The 21,888-nt window shown below is 36.1% G+C and overlaps 1 protein-coding gene across 6 annotated transcripts in view; it reads left to right on the forward strand.

The window, feature by feature from the left end:
* tox (thymocyte selection-associated high mobility group box) overlaps nucleotides 1-13,935 on the forward strand; it is a 115,768-nt gene extending 101,833 nt beyond the window's left edge. For 3 of the 6 annotated variants that reach the window (XM_088918794.1, XM_088918793.1, XM_088918795.1), the window contains 4 exons: nucleotides 745-1,116; nucleotides 10,557-10,685; nucleotides 12,472-12,623; nucleotides 12,771-13,935. In XM_088918794.1, coding sequence (XP_088774920.1) covers nucleotides 745-1,116; nucleotides 10,557-10,685; nucleotides 12,472-12,623; nucleotides 12,771-12,807 — 690 coding nt within the window. In that variant the 3' untranslated portion in view covers nucleotides 12,808-13,935. The remainder of the gene's footprint in view (nucleotides 1-744; nucleotides 1,117-10,556; nucleotides 10,686-12,471; nucleotides 12,624-12,770) is intronic. The other 3 variants (XM_088918798.1, XM_088918797.1, XM_088918799.1) reach the window with 1 other exon arrangement.
* The last annotated feature ends 7,953 nt before the right edge of the window (nucleotides 13,936-21,888 follow it).

Below are 21,888 nucleotides of genomic sequence, written 5' to 3' on the forward strand. Positions count from 1 at the left end.
TGATTTATTTGTATTTTTTGGTGATTTTCACAGTAATTATTGTAGAAATAAATCAGAATTATCAGTCAGTTCTTGGTTCAAAAGTACTATTTTTGAATAACCTTTATTAAACCCAGCATGATAGCTTGTGGGCCTCCAATCTGCTGTAAACCTCAGAAATTTGGATTTAACTTGCTAATAATTAAAACTGTTGATATTCTATGGTAAATTGATAATGCCCAAATATTAAGTGTTTAAGTAAAAAAATGAATTTAATGAATTTCCCCAGTAGCTATGCACTTCTTAAATCTGCCTTTAGAACTGCACCCTTTTATAATGCTATCTGGAATGAGTTTTAAACAAGATGGTTGATTTCAAATTGTCAGCTTACGGTTTTGTAATTGGTTGTTCTGTTGGTGATGGGTTAATAAAGACATACAAATCCTTTTCTCTGTATGATACATACAGAAACAGATTTTAAATATTGTGTGATCTTATGTTAATTTGTAAGCTGCATAAGTGCTAAAAACAAGGCGGTGGTTTAAAATGTATTTGTGGTAATACGTTGGACATTTCTGGAAGACTATGTATTTCCTGGTGCTAGACTGTAAGCTTATATAGTAATGAAGTAGCAAAGGTAGAGGTAATCAATCACAGGCTGAAAGAACAGACTGTAAAGATCAACTCAACCAACACCTGTGGATCTTGCTTGAATCGATGGCCTGATGGTAGTTACAAGCTGATTTTTCCTATCGTCTTTCTCAGAGTTACAGCGAGCCTGTTGATGTGAAAACATCCCAGGGTTCACAAATGATGAACTCCAAGCAGCAGGTTTTCCCTGGAGCCGCGCAGTCTCATTCGGGAATGTATATGGGATCTCCTTATCATCAGCAGCCTGGAATGAATCCACACTTGCCTGCCATGCATCCCAACCTCCCCCGGAGTATCGCCCCCAAGCCTAACTCACAGATGCCGGTGACTGTTTCCATAGCCAACATGGCAGTGTCTCCAACCCCCCCTCTCCAGATTAGCCCACCACTGCACCAGCACCTAAGTCTCCAGCAACATCAGTCTATCACCATGCAGCAGCAGCTAGGCAATCACCAGTTACCACTCCATTCCCCATCAATGCAGCAGGTCAGTACTACATTTGTTGTCTTCTCTCTTAAAACCCACTTTGACTGTTTGGAAAGCGCCTTGCGACGATGCATCATGAAAGGTTTGATCCGAAGTATAGATTACGGTTCTAACATCATGTCTCAGGCGCCACAGCGAATGTTTTGTTATTTACCCCCTGGCATGACGAAAAATATGGAACTGAAAGAGCATTTCCATTCCTGTCACGCAATTAAGTCTGGTGGTAGAAGAAGTTCAGCTGGTAGTACTCCCTCCGTATGGAGGAGCTGTTTTGCATGATTTCAGAAAATATGAAGAATTTCATGTGCTGTTACATAATTATAGAAAAGTAATGTCTGATAGGATTTTTAATTTCATTACTTGAACTTGAACTTGAACTTGTTGACAATTTAATTGCTTTGACTATATATCAATAGAAATATTAGTAAATGTCTTAATAACGGGATGCATGTGAATGAATGATATAAGAATTGCAACAAAAATATTTCCAAATATTTTTGTCTCTCTAGTTTGGTTTCTTAGATGGGGGATGACATGACTAATATCCCACCATTGTTTTGATATAACACAGGCTATATAAAATACACTTGAGCTCAATGTGTTATATGTAATAATTTGGTTCTGGTGTCCTTCATAGTCATTGTATTAGAAAAATGACTAGCAGCAATGCATATGAGGATTAAATTATTTTAATTAGAGATTTCTGTAAGGAGGAAATGATCAATTAAAGTTCCAATCTCAGTATGTAATCAGGTAAGTACAAAACTAAATTACAAACCTGTTATATTTCATACAACATCTGACATGTTCTTGACACAATATCTATCTAGCTACAGTGTGTGTATATATACTTTATGTATGTGGGTGGGTGTGTAGCATGTGTTAGCTATATGCTCCCATTCCATTTGTCAGGATTTCCAGTTCTCCTTTCTATTCCTTGCACTCTGAATGAGGTCAAGAAAGAAATCATTAATATCTGTCAGCTTGCTTTATAACCTTACGGAAAAATCTTTGTATGATATCGCACAGACAGATTTTCAATTTTCTCTTGTAATAAACAGATGCATTAGGATTTGGATGTAATTTAAGGTTGCAAAAAAACATTGAGATTGATGAATACATCAGTTGGGAAGACAAAAAACCCCTGGTATCTGATGAAAACACCTCTTCAGACAGGCAGGAAATGAAATTAGTTCCCAGTAAAGTGTAGAGATGGGGATCAGTGTTCAGTTTGGCTGCAGGCTTTTTAGGAGTTGATGCTGCAGCAGAGAGAAACTGCTAAGGCTACAGAAATCTAATTAAAGAGCAAATGTCCCCTTTGACATCAAATTAATCTCTATCAGTGCCTCTTCTTTTTGATTTCTCTGTAACACTGCAACATGAAACTTTAAATTCCAGCCGTGTTTCAAAACATTGAGTAATTTTCTCTTGAGGATCACACTGTGAAATACTAAATTATTTTTTTCTTTTTTAATTAGACCTGTAAGCACTCAATTCTCTAAGCCTGATTTCTGTGTTATTAATGTTTATCAATGACTGCAAAAGCAGACACTATTAATTTACTGCAGTTAGTAAAGCGTTTATTAGGCTAGCATTGTCTTAAACTATTTAGAGCAGATAAATAAACACCTAGATGTTTCTTATAGTACATGTTTGGGAGTCTGAGGCTAGGTGTGAACAGGGGCTTGTTCAGCATAAACAATTGTAAATAACATTATCATACCATCTACTACATTGTTCTGGGATTAAGATGTTTTCACTAAAGACAATTATTCTCTCAAATTGAATTAGCTTCACTTCGAACTGCATGGGTGAGAAATTGAAATGATTTAGAATGGGGGTTATCACCTCTTCAATCACAAAGCACCCTTGCATTTTTTTTTACTTGGAAAATACCCACCCACCCCCACTCCCTGGTGAATCAGTTCAGTACTCCATTGCTGAGTACACTATGAGTCACGTGATTTTAAATTTGGATTGTAGTGTAAATGATTCAGAAGAATTCCTGCATTCTGTTGGCATTTAATTACTTTACATACCAGACATTAAATGGTGCTTTTTCTATGGTAATATCTAATTTTAAAACAGAACTTCAGAAAGAGACATAAAAAAACTAGATGCAACTGTCAGGTGAAAAACAGCATCTAAAATGGGCTAAATCTGCATCATAGTGTTTTCTTTCATTGTTAAGTGAAGAAACATCTGAAGCAGTAGTGGTAGCATTCTCATACTGGCAAGGGATGTAACAAATATCATAGTGCATGTAGGCGTACAGGTAAGGACAGAAGACATACGGGTAGTACAATCACTTTTGCTGTGGTTACCATATGAAGCCAAAGCTAAATCTAAAGATGCAGAACTAACTGTAGGAATGCTCTAGTGCAGGAAATCCCCATGGGCACACAGATGCACAACTGAATGTCTTAAGGTTAATCAGAAGGTGATGGTGGTCCTTCCTCATGAAATGTCATAGATTTGTGGGTGTATTAAGTACATCATCCACTGTCTGCTGTAAGGAATGTCTGCTGCTCAACTAGGCATGGCATGACTGGTGGCAACATAGATATCTGCACCAAAGATCACAACAGGTCTCAGTGGTCCACATTTCAACATACTGTAATCCATGAGAAGTCATCTGCATGCCACAAAAAGTGAGAGCTTGTCCACCAAACACTTTACTTACCATGAATTCAGAACACCAGCAAGCACAGATAGATTGTTGTAGAGAACATCAGTGATGAGCCATGCTCCAGAAGTCACTTGGTGTACATTGTGCTCAGAAGAGTTAAGACTCAGTCAATACTTCCAATATGGCTTTGTAAGCAGGTAGTCTTATGCGGGCAGATACTGTCTGCCTTCTGGAATTATTTCATGGAATTAATCAATATTGAGCAGAATCAATTTGATCTTGTAGAATTATTAATGTTGCATCCTACCATGGCAACATCATCTGCAGATGTCACCTTTTGCCCTTTTCTTGCTCTCATGTTGGAAAATTTAAAGTAACTACAGATGCAGCCATTCAAAGTGCGCGTCACAGACACGTACCGCAGGTGACGTCGCTCAGTATGACGCAAGATGACGCGTGGCACCGCAGTACGTGATTGGTTGACCGACAGGGGCACTCGTGGTCCGTTGGTCTGTCGTAGAAAGACTTACAGTAAAAACGTCTTTGCTGTGCCCGTTGTAGATATTGAATTTTACCACTGAAGGGAAATCTTAGTAGCTGAGCATAAAAAGAATAGGAGCATACTGTAACGCGTGTGAAGGCCATAAACGATATTAATTTTGGAACATAAACATACAGTATATACTGTAGCTGGTCTTGGTACTTTAAAGAAAAAAATACACACCAGTATTCCATTTCTCCCTAAACATTTTAAGCTTTGAAGTCTTTAACTAACATGATACCGGAGTCAACAAGCATACTTTTAGAATTTGATTAAAAGGGAATATAATATGGAATCGCGTATCTAAAGAATTTAATAACGGTATTCGTGTACTGCGACAGGGCTGTGTAGGGCTTTTTCGCCTGCCTGTTCATGCGAGCTGTCTTCTAGCCGACTGGTCTAGGTGCGTGACTAGCAACTGGGAGGTTGTGTGATCGAATCCAGCTGGTGCCGGACTTTTCTTTTAACAAACATTTCTTCGAAAAAATAGAATAGCGATATTATGGACAATAAATTGACTTTTATATTTCAAAATATCGCAACATGAACGATATTTGCGATATTTTGAACATATCTTCCCTTCTGACAGCGGTTCCTCCTTCTATTGTGTGTGTGTGTGCAACAGAGTAAATTTTTATAGAGAAATGGAGGCTGGACAGTATGCGTTACAATATAAACATTTATATTGATTTAAATCGTGTTCTGATTTAAATCGCAAACGCGTGTTTAATTATGTGTTTTTTAATCATAATCAGGCTAATGCATTTCTACATTTTCTGTATGAACCAGCTTAGAGGTTCATACAGAAAGACAGCTTGTGTTTAAATTGAGTGTAAGGTAATTTATGCTTCTAAAGTCATGGTCAGCATTTATTATTGTACTGTGCTGTAAACTTTTTCTGTGCCTAGTCACATTATTTTATAGCGTTTTTATTGCGTTATTAAATCCGGTGGCGCTGTGTGTTAGAGTAGTTTCCTGACTCCCTTGTCACATGGTCTGTGATTGAATCCCATAGAACTATGACTTTATTTTTTAACAAACATTTCTTTGAAAAAATGAAACGTTTCCCTTGGTCAGAGATTAAATAAAACCTCACTCGCACCAAACAAATTTATATTTCTAAATATCACAAAATACGTTCATTGTCTTCCAATCGAGTCGAGTTGACATTGGAAGCCTGCCACACCCGGACTGTTAAACCAACGCATTAGCACGTCAAAGCCCATCGAGGGTATTGAGCCAGTATTGCCTTTAGTATTCCCCCCTCTCCCCTCAATTCAATTCAATTCAAGGTGTTTTATTTGCATGACAGATGGGTACAAGCAGTGTTGGGTATGTATATTGTAACGCTTACGGCAGACAGGCACTGTGTAAGAGCCGGCGCACCAGAGCAGCGCACCGAGGGAGCGTCTGCATTTCTAACTTAGTTTTTAAAATTAGTCAAGCAATATGAAGCATCTCCTTTTACTTAGTGCCTGAGCATAAAAAGAATAGGAGCATACTGCAACGCGTGTGAAGTCCATAAACGATATTAATTTTGGAACTTAAACATACAGTATATGGCTGGTCTCGGTACTTTAAAGAAAACATACACACCAGTATTCCATTTCTCCTAAACATTTTAAGCATCGAAGTCTTTAACTAACGCGATACCGGAGTCAACAAGCATACTTTTAGAATTTGATTAAAAGGGAATATAATATGGAATCGCGTATCTCAAGAAATTAATAACGATATAATTATATTCATGTTGCAAAAGAACTGCAACGGACATAAAAACTCCCTTGCTTTTAACAGAGCGTTCCATAATTTCTAACTACGAAAATGCCAGGTGAAAGGATTTGTAAACATATTTTGTTAAAGCAAGTCAGAACCCATTCAGAGCCTACATTACATTTTAGCGTTTCATTCTGAGCAGAAGACCCTCACACCTGAAGAAGGGGGAGGTGTTTTTCGCTGGAAATCTCGCCTGCTTCTACTTTACAACCGGAGTGCTGGCTGTGACGAATTAAACCGGTATTACAGGTTACAATCACAGACCATGTGACATGGGAGTCAGGAAACTAACACAGCGCCACCAGATTTGATAACGCTATGAAAACGCTATAAAATAATGTGACTAGGCACAGAACAAGTTTACAGCACAGTACAAAAATGCTGACCATGACTTTAGAAGCATAAATTGCCTTACACTCAATTTAAACACAAGCTGTCTTTAGCCCTCTAAGGTGGTTCATACAGAAATGTAGAGATCCAGGCTCAGAACACACAGCTTCATTAGCGAATACATATGCAGGACAACTAGAGAAGACGTTTTACAGAGGATGGATTTTTAGAAACATCCCATCAGTGACATCACTGAAGTCAACTCCTAGGTACTGTAACTGTCGTGTGGATAGTTTCACAAGAATCAGACAAAGGTTTAAGCATCGCTTGTTCTAGATAAAACTGCAAAAAAAAACAACAACCCATAATGTACTTCTTTGCGGCTCTGTTTGCCCAAATCATATATTCACAACGTGAAATCTAGAAAATAATATTACGTAACCAAAATCCGCAATATGGAAACAGAACCTGTGTAATTGTTGATAGATGATGTACTCGTAACATTTTTTCAAGACGAACTACAACATTTAAAAAATGACTTGTATGTACTTGATATCTCTAATCAATCCACGGGTCCCAGCACGAAACGAAAGTAAAACGCATACCGTTTCGCGCTTCTTATTAGTTGCTCAAAAGTAATTTGACCGTATGAAATGCATAATATAAACCTAGAAACATATACGTGAGTAGTACTTAAGCACTGTAGTATCGGTGTTAAGACATACCTCTCAAATACTGTAAATCAAGTTAAAAATATCTCAAGATTCTGGTCATAATGAAACCATGTTTCGTGTATGTTTTCTTTAAAGTACCGAGACCAGCCATATACTGTATGTTTATGTTCCAAAATTAATATCGTTTATGGCCTTCACACGCGTTGCAGTATGCTCCTATTGTTTTTATGCTCAGCTACTAAGATTTCCCTTCAGTGGTAAAATTAGATATGAATATTCAATACTTAAACGGGCACAGTTAAGACATTAAATATACATATACATACTGTATACAGTACAGTTTGCATACGGTAATATGTTTATGTCCCTAAATCAATCTCTTTTATGAGCATGTGAAAGGCATGGTGAATCACTGTACTTTGCATGATTGGAAAAAAATGCGTGATTGCGAAATGCTGTGGCGTTACTTTTACAAAGACGGTCAATGAAAAAAAGAATGTGGACCAGGGCAATACTTTGAGTTTACAGCTTGTCCAAGGTCATTTATTATTAATACTATTATTAATATCTTCGTTAAAGACTTTGATGGCTACAGCTCAAACATGAGAGGTTGAGCTTTATTAGCTCCACCTTGCGGAAATTCCGGATACTATTATTTTGCTAGCGGTATTTACCGGTAACTCGCGGTATTTACCGGTAGCTTGCGGTAGACTGCGTACAGCGTACCGGAAAATAATGCGGTATCGCCCGCGCATTTTGAATGGCTGCATCTGTACATGTAGGCCACCTTCAAACAAGGAAAATCCACTCCTTACCCTGGGCAAAAATGTCCCTGGACCTCAAACCTATAGATCACTTCTGGGATATATCTGACAGACTCAACAAATTCCCCCAGAAATCTCCTGAATATGGGAGACATTCTGCAAGAAGAAAGGCATTGGATACCTCCAGCACATCTTGATTCATTTGAGCCACTACACACTGAAGAAACTCCTGCTTTGCCTTCAGTGGTAGAAAAACCCATACTGGTGTCATGTAAAAATGACCTGTTACCCCATGTCAACTCTTTAAACCTAGGAGTCACGCTTAGATTTTTTCACAATGATATCTCAGATGATGTTCTATTGGGATTAATCAAGTAGATGTCTCTTTTCTGGGCCTAAAATCAAAGCTGTTAGATTCGCATTTCTAACATGTATGCACTTGCCTATTATTAATCATGCAGATTTAACGGGGGCTTCCTTTTGTCACCATCCTTGGCACATAGTACTAAATTCTCTTGCAGTATTAGACCCAGTCTTCTGGCATGGAGGAGTTTTTTGCTGCCTGAGGAGTGGCACTATGTGACTGCGATCGGCAGGGGTGAAGATGTAGTTGTCACTCATTGTTAACGTAGAGTTAGCAGGGTGACATCCTGGGACAGACACGCTGGTTCTTGCTTTACAGTGATCTTTTTGTTTCTAAAGCCTTATGCAATTTTCAGCTCATGTGAAATGAGTTGGGAGTGAAAAATATTTTAGGCAAGGACTCAGACCATCACTGCCTTTAAAAAATAAAGTGCTTTTATATTCCATTTGTCATCTATTAGGAAACCAGTCTAAAAATATACTAGTTTAATATTTAAATGTGTCATTCCAGTGTTTGTTAGTTGTAACAATCAAATGTATTTTTTGTTTCATAACTAAGCAAAGCAATTGTTTTTGACTGCTGTCATAATACCCCATAAGCTCTCATTCAAGCTCTAAAAATCAATTAAACAATCTCTAGTGAATTTAGAGGTGTAATTATACACTTTAAAATATACAAATAATTGAAAAGCAGAGCTTTTTATCTTACCATATTAAGGAATTATTGTGTAATTATGTCATTGTTTGTCTTTATCAATATTTTACATTAAGAAATAACATTGGTGTATGCAACCTCTTCATAAAAAAAGGTGTATGTGCTGCTATACAAAACCTGGGTTAACTCAGCACTTTTATCACTCTTCTACAGGAAAATTAACTGATGCTGTGGCTGAATGTCATTTCAAACGTACTTTCTTTTCAAGTGGATTAAAAGATAAATTTATCTGAATGCCAATTTTAGATTACCATAGTGCTCCTTGTACTGCTATGTCAATCTTAGAGGAGGAAAAATGCTTAAACATCGCCTTTCTTATCCCACTTTAAGTTTTTAAGCTCTTTTCATAGATCTTGCTTTTATAGCAATAGTAAATCCAGTATAGTGTAATAATCTTCATTCGTTTTGCATATTTGTGAAGAGCAAATAAAAAACTGTGGTTGAACTTTGGTTAGCTCAGGCAGGGGGAGCAATACAAAGAGACAGATGGTGCCTTTGTGATTGAATGAAGGAGAAGAATTTCTGGGAACAATGCATGAATAGGTAGAATCTAACAAGCAAAAACCCAGCCACCTGCTGCTGGCTTCTTTCAGACAGACTCTCTTGTGCATTGCAGGGATTAACTTCCCTTTCAGTTTTCTTTTCTAGATAAGTACAGGAAAAGTCTTCAAATTAAAATATTTGCTCTCATTTTTTTCGCGTTTATGTTGATTTAAACTCCCTTATTATACTGTAATATTGTATGAAATTCCAAGTGAAACCACTTTTGCTATTGCTTCAGTTTCATCAGTCAGATTGGCTGGCAGTTTTTTGTTGAATTCAAATTTAAATCTGTAAAGGCAACTGCTAAATACAAATGTTTGGAAAGATAGAACTTGCACAAGTTTTAACTTTACATGTCATCCTACACACAGACAATTATAGGCATACGCAGGGTGTCACAGCACTGTTGAAGAGCTTGCAAGATAGCAAGTCATTCACTGGAATTCTTTTTAAACACAAGACCTTGGTGGTGCAATTAACAGAGAGACAAATCAACTATGAGAAGCATTTAAAGAACCTCTATGTCTGTTATTCATATACATTTTTGTAATATACAGTATGTTGCTGTGCCTATTGAAACAGATCATTTTTCAAATAGAAAGCTATCATTTCATTAAGGGAATATAAAAACTATTTTAAAGTGCAACAAAATCACCATAAGAATAAATGATAAAACATAAAAAGCAGCTTATTGTCAAACCCAGTCATTAACTGTACTGTCCAACCTGCTTGAATATAATATTGCAAAAGTCTGTGATAAGCTTTAGAAAGTGGCACAGTTCCCATTTCCTGTTGATACTGTTCTTATTTCCCGATAAGGAGATGACAGAAATGTGATAATCCATGCATAGTATAAATTGTGTGGTTGTTATGCGTGCGAACATTAATGACTAACATTTTCCTTTTTTACACTACCTTTGTATATACCAGAGATTATCTATATCTATATGTCTATATACAGTATATCTATATATAAACAAGATATCTTTTCCTCCTTTTTTTCCATCCCAGCAACATCGTGGGAGTTATAAAAACTTTTATTGGCTTGATTCTCCCTCTTTGTAAAATGTAAATCCATTACCTATTTCAAACCTTCTGTTTTCAGAACAATTGCGTTTTTAACCAACCTCCCTGGACCTTGGTATCTTGGCATAGTCGTGCGGCAGGAGAAGGGGAACGGTTTGATTATAGAGCAAAGAATTGGATAGATCACGAAGGTGCAGCCATGACCTCTGTAAGCCACGCCCCCACTGTGCTTGCTCATGATTATGCAATGTAGCCAGAAATCCCGAACCACACTTTTGACTTTTGACAGAATAAGTGAAAGCATTGATCTTAGAAATGACAACATGAACTTCATAAGAATGGTCTTGTAATTGCATTGCCACTACACTTTCCTTAAGTTTTGGAATGTTGGTAGTTTCGACTCAATTACTATGCCATCTTTCATTTTCAAGAGAGACAGCGTACTTAAACATAACATTAGAAATTTGGCGGAGGGCATTACACCCATCCAGCCCGTTTGGTGGTCAGTGGGAAACCAAGGTAGACTATTCCACACTCCCATAGCAGGGTTCAAGGTTTTAAATGCACTTCCACTAACAGTCTCTATTGAGGTAGTTAATTATCTACTGGTGGCTTCTGTGCCTCTTAAAATTCTTCTCCGTCTGGATTAAATTGCAGTTTGTGATACAGCCATTAATCACAGCATCGTATTACATTGGATGGGAAAGTATCTAGAGATCTCTGGTAATTTCCTTCATTGGTTTGTCTCCTGTTGTGCTATCAGGAGCTAGTTTGTAAAGTTTGTGTTAAATCTAATGTTGCCCCATTTACTGTGGGTGCTCCAAAGGGCTTGATACTAGTTTAGTATTTATATCTTGGTCAAACTCTTCACCGTTAACACCCAGGGTTCTGTTACTGCTCTAATTACATTCAGATTTTATTTGCAGACTAAATCAGATGCCACTTCTGTGGTCTCTGCACTATATATATATACTTTTCTGATATTAATATATGGATGCCACATAAGTTTCTCAAGGTAAACTGTGACTGAGGTTGTTCTCCAAGGCTCTCAACATCAGCTTCACAAAATTCAGTGCTATTGTCCACAGTGCAGAAATCAGACCACTGATGGCAGGTAGAAATCCTAGTGTCACTCTGTGTCATTTAAAGTGTAGGTGTCTTTTTTCCCACTAGCATAAAATTTGCTCCATTACCTTCCTTGTTCTTGTCTATATGGTGTTGAAATATAGTTATTTGCCTTTATTCAACCAAAATCATACTGCTGTAATGTTTTGAGTTTCTTCTAAGGTTCTAAATAGGCTTCAGGCACTTAACTCCTGCCCCCTTCACATTACAGTGCCTACCTGGGAAAAATAGATCCCAGGACTTTAAGGCTCTCAAGATCACATTCAAGGCCTTTAGTGACCTAGCTCCAGTTTATTTTAGAGATTTACTGCATGACTTCAGTCCACCTATCAATATACAGTACATGTAAGATCTCTGATACCAAATATCATACTCTAAAAACCTTCTAGAGGTTCTGTGTCTGTTAACATTTGTAAATCTCACTTACATGTCTTTTCTCTAATGGTTTTAATGTATCATATAATTTTACTCTTGGTTTCCCTTTGTTTTTACTTCTGGTATATGTACTGTAGCGTGTGTGTGCTGCTGTACAGCACTTTTGAGTTTCTTGGAAAAAGTTCATAAATAAAATTGCGTTGTTAAAAAAATGCACTCTGAAACATAAGCCAATGAAGGATGAAGTAACTAGCTTGAGAATATGAGACATTTACACAAGGTTTTTGAAAAACAATTTGCCTTAAAAATAAAGCAAATATAATTTTAACTTTTTTTTAAGTTTAATTGTTATGGAACAGGAGAAGACTTTAAATTTAAATTTTAAAATTTTGAGCCCTTGCGCTATAGATTGCTTAATTTACACACTTTGTAGAGGAAGGTGAATGTTTTGCTATTTGCTAGATCATTTATGCATAATTTGTTAATTGTTGCAGGGATACCCTCTTCAAGCCGAGTTCCAGAACATTATCAACTCCGCTTCCTCTGCTGGTCAGGTTGTGTCTCCATCGATGGATTACATTCGTTCTGGCTGTAGAAATCCTCCGCAACAGAGTGTGGATTGGAGCAATGACTACTGTGGTAATGGGTCAGTAATCATTTAAAGTCTTGAAAATATTTGGTTAATGTTAATACGATTCATAAGGACAGTACCTGGCAGAGGTAACCACAATGCAGAGGCTTAAGATGCACAATATGTAGTATTCTCATGTAATGTTCTTCTTTTCTCTTCTAGGAACCTGCAAAGGGATAAAGCTCTGTACCTCACCTGAACAGGTGAAATGTTCCTGTTCTCCAGTGTCTTGAAGTCTTCATAACTTTTGCCGTGTTCAGAGGGCTGAGGCAGTTCATCATCTCAATTGAAATTAAGTCGCTAAGCACTTAGAACCTTGAAATGTATATCTGAGTTCCTGATTTTACCTGCAAAGAGAGCAAAAACCTGTCTTTCTTATTTCATAACAATTATTTTGAAAACTTTCATGGACCGATTCTTCTTTTGTTACAAAAGAAATCTGGACAACATGGCTTTTATGTTGGTTTTTGCTGTGGAGTGCTGCACTAGTGAACTGCCTTAGAAACTGTAGTGTGTCTACGAAAGAAATCCTAGAATTCTGTTGGTCTTAAAAATGAGTGTTAATAGGAACTACTAAAGACTTTTAATGGCTTGATATAGCACTCATAGTGAGTTTGTAAATAGATTCTGTCACACTCTCTTAGAGTATAAAAAAGGTAAACTTTTTTAGCTACAACATTGTTTTGAACTGGATATGAGCAGTTATTTCAGTCTTTTAAGAGGGATATTGAATTGGCAAATGTTCCTATTTTTTGCTTAATTTTTAAGGGAATGAATCCAGTAAATGACTATATTTTGCGAAAAACAAAAAAACAGTTATGTTCCCAAGTTATTTTAAAACACTTGATGGCATTGACCCACGGAGTAGCATGAAATATTTGATGATGTTAATAAATGAAATTTAAAAAAATAAGCAAAACAAGAAAAAATTTATTTTGTACTACATAGAAATGCTTTTTTGTATCACTTATGGTGTATTGATTAGTAAATGTCATTCAAATCCTCTGTGTAAAAAACTGCCAAATGCTTATCTGGTGTTTATTAGATGCAGTGACAGATTGGAAACAGCTAAATTATAACCTTGACATATGGCTGTGTATTATTATTGTTTCTTTATACTGTGTCTATATTTAATCTTTTTTTTAATGGAACCTGTTGCGCCTATTTATGAAATAATAAATATAGGTGTTTGTAAGTAACTATGTTAGCGTTTAAAGATGTTTCTGTTTATTCTGGCAGAACAACCGTGTGAATACTTTATTCTTATTTAGTTTCTATTGTGTTAAAAAAAATAAAGCCAAACCTGCATTTTTTGTGCAGAAATCAATTAATGTGGTGTTGAATTTTTACTCCTTGGACTCATTGCAAATAGCAATACTGAAAGTATGTTCAGTGTAATGTTCAGTGTTCAGTGTAAATGTACCGTTCTTCCTAACGGTTCTCCTGATGAAGCTTATATTAGTACTGTACTGTTCCACTTGTGTAGTTGCCTGAGGAGTTAAGAAACTAAGCTGCATTTGTACCAAGGGAGCAAGAATATGCCCTAGCGTCCTTTCTACCTCATCAAAGATGTATTTGAGTCAAGTATTCTATGAACTGTTTCACACATAATTCCCACACAAATATGGAGACTTTTAGAACATAAGAACATCTGCAAATGAAATGTGGCTATTCTGCCAATCTAGTTTGTTTGGTTGCTAGTAGGTAATTGATATACATATGACCTCAAGCCAGTTTATCAGATTCAACATCATGGCTGGGTAGTCCCATCAGCTTTTATAAGGGCCTGTTCTCAATTTTAAAAGCACTACTATACTGTGCATTTTTGGTACTTGCCTGTAATATTCTACATCCATCTGTGTTGAATGCCATCTCCCAGATGTTTGGCAAGTTTTAAACTTTGGACAGTTTTGTCTAAATGATCAATTCTGCTCTTAAAGGGCCAGAGTGTCTCTGTGTTTTCTAAATCACCGACACCTGATAAGCAGGAACAGTTAATGACCTGACCGTGGTTGAATGAAAACTTGAAGATACCTGCCAGAAACGGGATCTCACCCTCCTGGTCTGAATGTTATTTAAGTTCTTTTGAAGTTTCTACAGTGTTTGCTATTCCTCTTAATTGGGTATCTGCAAACTTCTATAGTTTACCTGCTGTACCAGAATCAAGATCGTTGATATAAATCAAGAAGAGAAGTGGTACTAAGACTGACCTCTGTGGTACACCACTATTTACAACAACCCCAATTTGGGCATTCATCAGTTTTTTGTTTCCTGTCCATTAATGCAATCTTAGTCCAAGTACATGTACTATATTTATTTAAATACCTGTGATTTGAGTGCCTTCTGAAAGCCTAAATATAACATATCATATGCTTGCTTTTTTGTTACTGCTGTTCAAAGAATTGCAAGTTAATTAAGCAAGACCTACTTTTTCTAAATCCATAATGTCTATTCTCTAGACTCTTATTGCCATACCAATGATTCTCCAGTGTAATTGTAATTACCATTTCTGTAATCTTTATGATTATAAAATTAAGTACAATATCCTTTTCTATTACTTTATTGGCCCTTAAATATCCCTTCTGACTCGTACTTGCAGTTCTTCAAACTACGTTTCCTTAAATTGGATCCTGTTATTTTTAAATTCTTTTATATATTTTTAAGTTCTTTCTTTCTCCTAATATTTTTTTCCATTTTTTTATTAAGCCATTTGGAGCAGTGCTTTCTACTCTTTGATTTTTTATTCTTGTGTTGTACCTATTCTGTACATCAAGCGTAATATCTTTAAATTGCCGCCTTCCATTGTCTACTGATTATTTTTCATATCCCACCCTCTTAATAAGTACTGTCTCATTTCTTCATAGCATTCTTTACTGAAAACAAAAACCTTTTTTGGATTTTTTTTGCATCAAGTCTCTAAATTATCATCAAAGCATACCTTTTGCTAAAACAGTTGCCAAAGGGTATTCTCCCCTTTGTTTTCCTTATTCTTTATTGTTTGAAATGACTCTTCAATTAAATCTCGTGTTTTTTAAACTCATACTCATTTTACTAGTAGATAATACTTTATTTTAAATAAAAGTACTTGGGACACAGTATTTTGACTAGATTGTTTTGGCCAGATAACTTGATTTACAATAGGTACTGTAACTGATGGCTTTGCTTGTGGAAGACAAACACGATTCCCGCAAGACGTAAAGATAATTTGGGCACCTTGGTAAAATGTGCAGATCATGACTGAAGATACTCTATGACACAAAAACTGAGATGGTGAACAAGAAATTTGTGAGTGGACAATTCGATTATATTTTAACAGGATGGATGCCCATAGTAGGGTGAAAAAGATGCTTAACATTGTGAAGGCCAATGCTTATTTTCCACTGAATATTTGAAGAATGATTTCTTTTCAGAAATGTCATGCCCAGACAAAGATACAACTATTTTTCACCAAAAAAGCAACAGCATGTTTGGAGGAAGGCAGTTGAAGAATTTAAAGAAATGCTCCTCACACCCAGAGTTGTACATAAAGGAGATTGTGTAATAATATGGTTTGTTTTTCTTCCCGAGGCACTTCTGACCTTTGTGCTGTAGAAGGATCAATGAATGCTTCAAAATAGCAAGGAATTTTGCACTCTTGTACAGTGTGTTAACCAGTGCTAGAAGGCTTATTGGACAGGGGTTGGTGTATCCAGCAGGATAATGACCCTAAACAGTCTGTGAAGTATTCAAAGGAATTCATGTAAAAAATGAAGATTACAGTTATGGTTTGGTGATCTCAGTCTCGAGACTGGGTTTCCATCAAGATGTTGGGGAGTGACTTAAAGGTTGTTATTGCAAAGAGAATACTAAAGTCAATTGCAGATTGTACAATGCACTCCCTTTTTGTTTTGTTTCTTGTATAACTGCCCAAATTTTCTTCTCTTTGCATATATATATATACTGTATACACTGTACATGTAGAAACAGTACAGTATTTTATGTATTTACTGTACACTGCGTATGCAGTATTTACAGTACATGACACACCTTTATTTACAGTATGTGCAGTAAAAGCTGTAGAATAGCACGTATTGTGATTAAGAAAACTGCTTCAAAGTTACTAATTTTTCTCCCTAGTGAGCCAGACATTTGAAAGTGTTTAAAAACCATTTAGACTCTTCTGAATGTTTTGGTTGCTGTCTGCTATAAGAGACATGGTTAAGCTTGTCTCTCCTAAACAGGAGCTTGCATCATTTTGCTCTCCTTCTACCTGAGGCTATTCGATAGTGCAGTGGTTTTGTAAGTGAACCTTCAATTAGGACAGCAGCACTTAAATATGAATAGCACGGTTTACATAATTATTTCATATAAATGCAAACCCTTTTCCCTTGAGGCAAAAAAAAAATCGTGTTCGTTCTTGGTTTTTTTTCTAAAAGTGAATGCCTCTTCTTTAATAGAATATGTGTTGTAAATTTAAAGAGTGCAGGTGAGGAAATGAAATTCCATCTTGAACAATAAAACTGAAAAAGTAATGTATATGCACTGGCAAAATCTGATTACATGAGAAATAGGGAACCAGCATTAGGCATGTTTTTTTTTAAACTGTAATAACTTTAGTGTAAAGAACCTCAGATCTGGAACTCATTCCCCATAGGAAAAAGGACATACAACTTAACCACAGGTCATTGCATTTAAATTCTTCTGTTACTTGCATCTTATGATGTAAATTCTGCACAACACAGTGCCTTATTCTTTAGGTGTCTGGTACTTACTATTCACTGTGAACTTCAGCTTACAGCTTTCAAACATTTTTCTTTAATGGTTATAGATTTTTTTTTTATAAATTTCTGTGATTTGTTTACATAACTTTTTAATTAATGGACCCATATTTAACCACAATATTAATATAGCTTAAAACATACACATAAAAAAATGTCTAATTTTGCTCGCTTGACCGCTAATAGCTTAAGTATATCTAAGAAATTCATCAATATGTTTGATACCACAGGTTCAGCATCAACCCCATGGTTAGATATAAAGGGGAATTATATAGTATAGTATAGTGGGTTATATAGTACTGTATGTTCCTTCTCTATGCAGTCTTAAATGTTTCTCAGCTTAATTTCTACCTGTATCCATGTGTCTGTACATTGTCTGATCTTGAAGACATCTCTTGAATGGGATCCAATTTATTTAACATCAATGAAACTTCAGTATAAAAATCTGAGTTCAACAGATATACAGCAGCCATAGGAAAACTGAATGGATAGAAAGAGTATATATAAAGTATACAAGACTATTTTATTTTTGTTTAATATACCATTTAGTTGTCTCCCATCCTTCACAACAACTCTAATGTGTTCAAATTACCTAGTTGTTTTTTCTTGTTTTTTTCTCATGATTCTCACAAAAATTGATTTTCCTCACAGAGAAACCGCACAGAGCACTAAAGCAAATACTTTAGGACACTCTCCTCCCCTTTTGACATACTGCACTTCATCACACCATGGGATGAGCAGCAAACTCTAATTTGTTAATTAAACACATTCACTGAATTGCAAGGGAAGGATTTTGAAAGCTACCCATAGCTATTAATCTAGATGAGCAAATGTCAAGGTACTGCTCACCCCTTCTCAGGTGTTGTCAGAAGCCAGGCAAGTCACTGTAAGCTTTGAAAAGCTGTTTAAAATACAGGAGTACCTCAAGGAACAGGGCCTATGATGAAATTAATATCCATGTACACGAGCTTTCATAGGTAGAGAAGTTGTTATTTAAGTTGTTATTTATAATATAGGGCTTACATTTTGGTAAGATAAAATACTGTTAGTGCAAATGACGTCATGGCTGGTGTTAACACATGAGTCATGAAAAAGAGCAAACAGTTGAAGCAGCTGCACTGAACAATCAGTGCCCTAGTCCCCATTCAGAACAGCCTTTGTATGCTGAAACAATTATGGTTGCAGTGATAGCTTCTTTTGAGTTGTGGGTTATTTGCAGACAAAGATGCTTTGTTGTAGAACAGAAATTCATTCATTTGCTCACAATGCCCAGTCTTAAAATTGTATTGCCTGACTGAAACAGAATTCCCACTTTGTACTTTATTCTTTATTCCAAAACTGAGAGGACAACACATGGCATTTACTCAGCAATATATCATTTGACATATGGAAAAGTGGATGAACCCAAAATATACAGAATATGCAATACAAAGGTATACATTTCAAACACTGTTACAAGAGATGAAAAGGATACAGTAGTAAAATGAATTTAAATGTATTGTAAGAAATTGAAAATAAAAATGTGTATAATATGTATCATCATTAGCAGTTGCATATTCCAGTACAAACATTCATGCATTTTCAGTGGTTAATTGTGGTACTCTAAAATATTTTTACTTTTATCTGACCATTCTTCCAAAAAGGCAGCTTCACTGACAAATAAGCACAAATTATTCAAGAGGAGAGTAGATTTCACAAGACCATAGTTTTTCAGGTTTAGATGGTGTTGAAATCATCACTTTTCAGCATGTCATTTTTTTTTGCATTAACACTAAAAGAGGAAGAAGCTATATCATGTATTACAGAAATTACCCAGAAACACTAAGCATTTACTTTGGAAGCTAAAATGAAGACTCTTGCACACTCTGTGGCAATCAGAGATATTTCTATATGCAGAAAAACTGGCAAAATGTGAATATGACAATTCTGTGCAAAGAAGCAATCCACTGTTTCTCAAGGAGCCGTGCTGAGTAATAAGAACATAGCTTAGCTAAGTCAGGACAAAAAACAAACAAATGCAATTTCAATAAAGATGAACATTAAGAGTGGGTATCAATAAGATCGTAGACCTGCGTATTTCACACCCCAAACCTTTGGACATTAAAGTTTGGTATTTGAAGAATGATACCAAAGGGTGTTCATTATTGAAAAAGGATAGAACTTTACATAATTTCGTTTACCTGATGCTTCACTTTTGAATAAGTCATCCATCCAGCTATTTTCCAACTGTTTTATCAAAAACAGGGCCTGGAGGTAGCCTGTCTTGAAAAGCAAAGATATACCCTGGATGAGACGCCAGTCCATCGTTGGACACACACAGACACATACAGTACAAACATTCACACCAGGGCCAATTTTCCCAGAACCCAGAGGAAACCCACACAAACATACAAACTTCACACAGATACAGTAGCATCCTGGTAACTGAACCCAGGGCTCCAGAGCTGTGAGGTACCAATGCCAACTCCTGCACCACCATGCCCTCCACATTTAAATAATATACGTTTCAATGAGATGAAGTAACTTGAGGAAATCACCTGCAAGTACAACACCACAGAACTGCAAGCTTAGTATTTCACGCACAGTAGTACATTGCTCAGTAGAGAGAGCAAGTCTGTATCAGCAAATGTTTCCTCTACATACTGTACTCATTGATGTCTTGGGACATCAATTTCTTTTGAAATTTGAAGGAGGCCTTTGATGCTTCTTGATTACTGTTCAGACTGTGAATTTTAGAATGCCAAGCTCTTTGGCAATGCATTGCATTCAGTTGCATTTCCTACCCATATTTAGGCTGCTTGAATCTAGATGTGTTAAAACAGTACACACTTGAATTTGTAATGTAATACTGGTAAGATTTACATCCTGAGCAGTTCAAGGTAACTGGGTTGTTTCCATCAGTACATTTTTTTCAATTCTGATGTACTTAGTTTAAGATTGCCAGTATTTTTATGTTTGACTTAAAATAGTAAAATATATATTTTTATGCACTGTACACCCAGTGAGAGAAAGTTAAGTTGTGTGAGCTGTTCAGTTCTTCAAGTGGGCTAGATATTGACTAAAGGCCACAGAATAATGTGCTTTTTAAATCTATTCTGCATATGAATATGTTCTATGAACGCTGAAGTGTGTGTTGAGTTTTGGATTCTACTGCTACCAGAGTGGAAGATCTATTCTAGCTTCATAGAGAATTATCAACGCCACTTTTTCTGGAGTCTGCTTTGAAGACTGGCTGACCAGGGCTTTCCCCTGCAGTTATGGCATTTATAAAATCACTGTTATTCTTCACATTATCAGTGATATTTTTCAAAACTGATATTTTTCAAAACTAGCAGACCTACTGTATGTAGTAGCTCGTACAGTTTATGTGAGTTTAAATTAGTTTTAGAGCTCCACGTTCCTAACATTATCCCCACCTGTGTTTCTGATACTTTCTGAGAAGAACCCCCATACAGTATATGTGGGACAACACTGATTTGCAGCCAGATTCAAAATATAATACTAACACAGTGTATAGTTATATTTTCTTTTGGCATGGAAACTAGTATAAATTTGCCAAATTAAACTTCTTTGAAAGTTCCATCCCTCAATTTAAAAAAACAGTACAACGTCCTCCTTGAACTAATCACTTTACACATTGTTATATTGCATTTTGTGGTAGGAAATTTGCTTCTGGATTGGTCTGGCCCACTTGACTGAATTAAAAAATCCTGACTAAGAGAAGAAGGTTGAACCACTTCCTAAATAGAATGAGCCAAAGAGCTGCTGCAAGGGTAATGGTGGGGGAGAAGGGTGGGATGAGAGGTAATGAATTTTAGTAAAGGTGATATTTTTACTCAAATAACAAATGCTGGGTGAGCCTGAGTGTTTCTATGTCATTTTGTTTATAGTACTTTGTCTGTATTATTGTCTGTATAGAAGAGGACATTAGCACTGGTGTTCAAAGACAAATAGAATAGTGATCCTGAATGAAAAATTATAGTCCTTCTTCACAGGCATCAGTGACGCAGGCTGTGGAATACAGAAAGGGCATTCTTTGAGTATGAAATGTACTGTATATGAATACTAGGAGGGTGACATTTTGTCTTTCAAGCTGTTTGTTCAATTCTTAATCAGGTATTTAAGACAAAAACAATTCAGACTTTAAAAAAACTACCATTCTACAGATCTATTCAATCCCCTTTACATATCATGGTACTGCTGTCAATGTTAAAACAGTATTGTAAATTGTCGGTTTTAGGACAAAACTGTATAAATAAAAAAATGAATATTATAACTTAATCAGCCTTTGTGTTGACAAAAGAGAAAAAAATAAAAAGGGAAGTTCTTCAAGCAAATGGTTTTTGACAAAAAAAGCTTTCTAATAATATCATAAAATCTATCTGTGACTTTTTAAGGAATAGCAGGATGAGATTGTTTTTTTATCAAAAATAATTTTTCATCCTCATTGCTTGCCAGGATAGGCTCCGGTTCCCCCACAAACTGGAATTGGTTGAACCAGTTAGAACATGGATGGATGGATA

Source organism: Atractosteus spatula, chromosome 6 (genome assembly GCF_055471065.1).
Source record: "Atractosteus spatula isolate fAtrSpa1 chromosome 6, fAtrSpa1.hap1, whole genome shotgun sequence".
Classification (NCBI taxonomy): domain Eukaryota; kingdom Metazoa; phylum Chordata; class Actinopteri; order Semionotiformes; family Lepisosteidae; genus Atractosteus; species Atractosteus spatula.